The 5,665-nt window shown below is 37.7% G+C and overlaps 1 protein-coding gene across 1 annotated transcript in view; it reads right to left on the reverse strand.

Moving 5' to 3' along the window:
- Positions 1 to 5,665, reverse strand: part of PXK (PX domain containing serine/threonine kinase like) — a 34,996-nt gene that overhangs the window by 25,899 nt on the left and 3,432 nt on the right. The window contains exons 3-4 of the mRNA XM_019652771.1: positions 4,330 to 4,440; positions 353 to 565 (exon numbers count right to left, since the gene is read on the reverse strand). Coding sequence (XP_019508316.1) covers positions 353 to 565; positions 4,330 to 4,440 — 324 coding nt within the window. The remainder of the gene's footprint in view (positions 1 to 352; positions 566 to 4,329; positions 4,441 to 5,665) is intronic.

Below are 5,665 nucleotides of genomic sequence, written 5' to 3' on the forward strand. Positions count from 1 at the left end.
TATATACAATATAAGGGAGGTTATGCTTAAATTGTTTTCACTAATAGGTTTGCACAGTCCAAGAAGCTTGAAGAATACTGCTCTAGAGAGTGATGTGGGAAAGGCTTTTCATACTAATTACACTTCTGTAAGGGAGCTATATGGTTAAGTATATAACAAAAATCAAGAATTTTGGCCTAAAGATAAATATCAACCAAAAATAACACAAAAGTTGGTACCCACACCGATACATTCTTAAAAAGCAGACACTAAATTCCAATAGTGAAGCTTTTTGGAATTTTGTAGCTCTATTCGGTCTTAGTCTTAAATATCTGCATTTGGGGATGAAACACAACGCCTTCCGTTTATAAACCGTCAGGCAACTTAAGCTACTTCGGATATTGCCCAAGAATTTTCCCCAAAGAACACTGGAATAGTGGGTGAGATTCCAATACAACTTAAACAAAAATTCAATGCCTCTTACCTCTAATATTTGCCGCCCATATGTTTTTATTTGCTGGAGTTCAAGGCCTTGAATCTTCTTAGGGTTGCAGTACTTCTTTAGGAACGGGTCTTTTGGTTTTGACTTTGGAAAAGAACAAAGAGCACATAAGAGAGCAGCAGAGGGGTGACATCTGCACATAGGCTCCCCAACAGGCAGGACTCTACAGAGGCTAGGGGCACCAGACCACAGGATGTGGGTTTTTAAAATACAATAGCCTGTATGGCTGATAGAAAGAGGCTAACATGGGTTTCGTCCCTTCTCTAGTCCAGTGAGCCTGGTCTTGGTTTTAGCCAACCCCAAAGTCTTGTATACTGTTAGAATGTTTCACTGTTATTTAAAAGAAAATTTTTTCCAACTTTGAGATAGTTCAGTATTGCTTTGTTAAATGGAAGACACAATTTTAAAACTGACCTAAGAGAGCAGCCTACAATGCAATGGACATAATAATTAAATGTTCAACCTTCCCTCATGTAGGGAAAGGAATGATCTTTAATCAAACTGGGTAGTTTTTACTACTAAAATCAAAATAAATTCCAAATAAAATCCTCACGGTCTCGCTTCTGAAACGTTAGGGATCAAGGATCCATAANCTTCTTAATAATACCCCGAGTTCCACTTAGAAAGACCCTAAGCATTGTTTAGCTTTAACAAATCATGTGAAGTCTAGTCATTGGTTCAGTCCTACGATAGTTTCCACTGGTCTCTTCAAGACCACACCAGAATGAATTCAGTATTTCATCACCCATTCTGCTGACCCCGGCTTGGGTTATAAGTGCCAGCTTTCTGTGCAATCAGAACCCTTTCCCATTCCCCTGGCTGCCGCCCCCATCTAGGGAAGGTTTGGAAGACAACCACAACCTCCTTATGCTTTGCACTGAGTGGGTCTCAGCCAACAACTGGGAAGACACAGAGAGGACTCTTGTGAATCACTGCTGTGTTTAAAGTAATTCTGAGAAAAACCAGACACACTATATATACTGTAAATACAAACATGGAGCCAAATACAAATCAATTTGAGACTACTATATAGATTATCAAGGATTAATTACTCTCTGTTCCGTCAGGGAAGATAATAAAGACAAGACTGTAAGTACACAGACACAAAAAGTTCTCTTCCATATTTTTCTGTGCAGACATTACAGCCATGCTAGAAGTCACTATTTTCTTTTTAGACATCTGCAGTAAATTACAACCAGGTAAGGATTAGTAAGTGAATAATGGCCTATAACAAACATACATATCTTCCTGTTTGGAAATGGTTCCTCCCACATATTTTATCTCCAGCAAAGCAGAGCCTCTTTAGCCCTGTGACCACAGTGCACAGGTCCCTTTGCTTACCAGTGTAGTTTGCAGAATAGTTGTTTGGATCTAAAAACTTCTTCACCAGCTCACAATTAGACAAGATATGATTTGTGGTGATAACGTTGAGATAGTTCTGAAGACCTTTCTGCCTCTCAGCTATGAATTCACGATCCATGTTTCCAATCAATTTTTTGGGAGGAAGAGGTAGACTTAGACCTGAAATCTTTAATTAAAAAAAAAAAAGATTGTTATATTCATGTCATTCCCAAATAAGGTTCAATATCAGAATCCTGAGCCATCATATTTCATTAAGGTTAGGACACCATAGATTTTAAGATGCATCCTAATAATTTCAGTGATACTATAAAAATGTGAAAAAACTATGCATCTTAAGAGTTCAAAAAATACTGCATTTAACATAGCAACTATAAAATATAATTTTTAATGTGTTTTTATTTTTATCAAACTTATACGTGAACATAATTTCAAAAGTCAAACAATTCTTTTATTATTTTTCACAGTCCCATAACATTCCCCTGCCACTAGGTGACAAACCCATTCCCCACTCTCCACAGACAGCCATATTCAATTCTTTCATCCAATCTTTTGGCATTGGGGAATGTTTATGTTGTTATATCTTGATTTTTCATTTTTAGGCATTATCTATAAATTTCCCATCATGGAAGATGAGGATTAAGTTCTCTTTTACAATCCTGACCTCACCCCACATATACCCTATTTCTAATCCTTCCAATAAAGTTATTTTATTTAGTACAGTATTCATGTTTACATCTGGTAATCGATATTTACAAATGAGCCAAAGAGTCATGCTTATCATGCTTACTTTGTCAGCTGGCAGTCTATATTTTTAGCTTTCTATTGAACTCCAATCTCTCCGTGTAAGCCCTTTCTCAACATATTCAGAGACAGATGCATTAGTTTCATCTTCTTGAAGAGTATCTTCCAGAACCCACCGACCCGCTTTAAGCAGGACTGATGGTCTCTGCTGCTGCTCCAAAGCTGGCATCCTGGGAGCTCCTGCACCATCATGTTGGACATGCTTTTGCCTTTCTTCTGCTGAACGCCCTATCTATATCCATTCCTGCCTTTTTCTTAGATATCCTCCACCAAACTTTATCTCCCTTACCCCCTCTTTTAGGGTGCTGACAAAGTTTTTGAAAGCTTGCATGTGTAAATGTCTTTATTCTACCTTCACACTTGATTGATAGCGAGTCTTGATGTGGAATTCTAAGTTGGAAATATTTTTCCTTCAGAATTTTTAAGTACTACCTCATTGTTTTCTAGTTTCCAGTGCTGTTGTTAAAGGTTCAAGCAGTAGATTTTTTATTCTGGGCTGTTGTTTTTTTCTCTCCCTAGAAGCTTTTAGGATCTTCTCTTTGATCTCAGTTTGTGAATGCCATGGCCTTTGTGTGGGTCTACGTTCATCCTCTATGCTGAGGATTTAGCCTTTTCAATCTAGAAACTAATAACATCCTTACATTCTTTGGTATTTTCTTGTATTAGGTCATTACTTCTTTCTCTACATGCCTTTTGCTTTCTCTTTCTGGAACTCCTATTTTCCAATATTGGACTTTCTGGACTGATCCTCTATTCTTATCTTTTCTCTCCTATTTTACACCTTTGTTAAACTTTTTTATTTTTACTGAAAATGTTTTCTGGGTATTTCCTTTATCTTTCAGCCCTTCTAAAGAGTTTTCATTTCTACTATCTTTTTTCTTTTCTAAGTACTTTTTCCTTTTTTCTTTTTTTTCTTAATAACATCCTGAATGTGATGCAATTTCTTATCTCTCCGAGATTATAAAAGATAACTTTTCTGAGGTGCCTGAAATGTTCTTCTTTCTGTATATTTCTACTTCCTAAAGGTTCTTTTTTTTTTTTTTTTCTGTTTGTTTTCGTCTTTACCTTTCATGTTCAGTGTTTCTTAGAAATGTGGTGATCCTGGGTTGTCTGCTCATGCTTCAGAGTAGAGCCCCAAGAGCTGACTGGAAACTCCGGGTAAGTGTCTGGGGCTTGTCTGCTGTGGGCTTCATTGCGGCACATGATCTCACTCAGCTTTTTCATTGGGAGAACCAGTGACCTCAGTCTTTAGTGTGAGAAAGAGTCTTTAGCTCTTTCCTCTTAGGCTGGGAAGATCCCAGAAAAAGAATCTTCCGGTCTCCTGCCCAGAGGGTTTAGGTTTTACTGCCAGTATTCAGAGAGCTGAGAGAAAGAAGGTTGGGCTGGAGAGGNAACTTTGAGATAGTTCAGTATTGCTTTGTTAAATGGAAGACACAATTTTAAAACTGACCTAAGAGAGCAGCCTACAATGCAATGGACATAATCATTAAATGTTCAACCTTCCCTCATGTAGGGAAAGGAATGATCTTTAATCAAACTGGGTAGTTTTTACTACTAAAATCAAAATAAATTCCAAATAAAATCCTCACGGTCTCGCTTCTGAAACGTTAGGGATCAAGGATCCATAACAGGTTCTAAAGGGACTTGAGAACTTTTTTATGTCCATGAACTTGCACCACAAGTACCTTGTAGATCAGGTCCTTCAAAGTTCCTTTTTCATTAAACATCCTAATTAGCAATGCAGAGGATTCGTTAGCTGTGGCAAAGGTAACCCGATAGATGTAAGGGTGCTGCCAAAACAAAAAAAAAAGTCACGTTTATTTGCATTAGTATCTAGGTCCTTGTACATCCAGGATCTGGTTGTAACGTCCCATCTCAGCTGTTTAGTTGTATACAAATGTAAGATATTCCCTAAACACATGGCACTTCCAAGTTATTAGATGACCAACTCGTACCTCATTCTGTAGACGAGAGAAGGAATATACACAATACTGACAAAAGGAAGTGGGTAACTGATCTGGTAGACTTTATATGCAAAGACATCTGCTTTGGTATGTGTATTCTCATAGTTCAGGCAGAAGTGTGGTAGAAGAGAGGGAAGGTCTGAGTTTCTGGAATAGTGGTTTTAATATTCTGCCTCTGTAAATTGGTAAAAAATACAGCCAAATCCTAGGACAGCCAAGATGGGGACCAGAATAAATGTGTCTTCATTCACAACTTTGCCTAACATTCCACATAGCTGCACAGTGCCAAGCCGGGGAGCACAACAGCCAGGAAACAAGCAAAAGCAGCATCTTTGGACATCTTGGCCCTTTTCCAAAGCAGCTAGCATGAATCTTCCTGTTCATCTCCTGAAGTATGCAATGATGACTCACAGTGTCCTCCTGAGATGGGGACTGACGTCAACCAAGTGCGGTAGGGAGTAAGACAAACTATTAATGACTGAAAGGAAAACAGTCATATGACCTGAAACTTTGGTTACATGAACCAACTGGCTCCAGACAGGTATTACAATGTCCGTTAACTCAAAAAAGTACCATGAAAGTGTAAACACATGGGAGCTGAGCTATGCAAAGACTTGGGGGGCAGGGATTGAATGGGTTGAGGGAAAATATAGTAATTGATCATGAAGTTTCTCCTGACCATCACATCAAAATGGTTGCTGTTGATATTTTAAGAGCTTTACTGAAATATAATTCACATAACATTATAATTCACCTATTTAAAGTATACAATTCAATGGTTTTCTGTATATTCACAGCTGTGCAACTCTCACACAATCTAACTTTAGAACATTTTCATCACCCCAAAAAGAAACCCAATGAATGAAATAAAACCCTTGAGTCCATGCTAATATACATAAATATCATAAATAAAGAAGAGAGAACAAGAAAAGCTCTTCCTTATAGTAGAATGCCAACTAATAAATATAAGAGGAATGCTGGAGTTAAAAACTCTCAATGAATGCTAACACTAGGGAGTATGATGAAGAACGGGATATTTATATAGTCTCAAGATATC

The sequence above is a fragment of the Hipposideros armiger genome, unplaced genomic scaffold (genome assembly GCF_001890085.2).
Source record: "Hipposideros armiger isolate ML-2016 unplaced genomic scaffold, ASM189008v1 scaffold_187, whole genome shotgun sequence".
In the NCBI taxonomy this organism is placed as follows: Eukaryota; Metazoa; Chordata; class Mammalia; order Chiroptera; family Hipposideridae; genus Hipposideros; species Hipposideros armiger.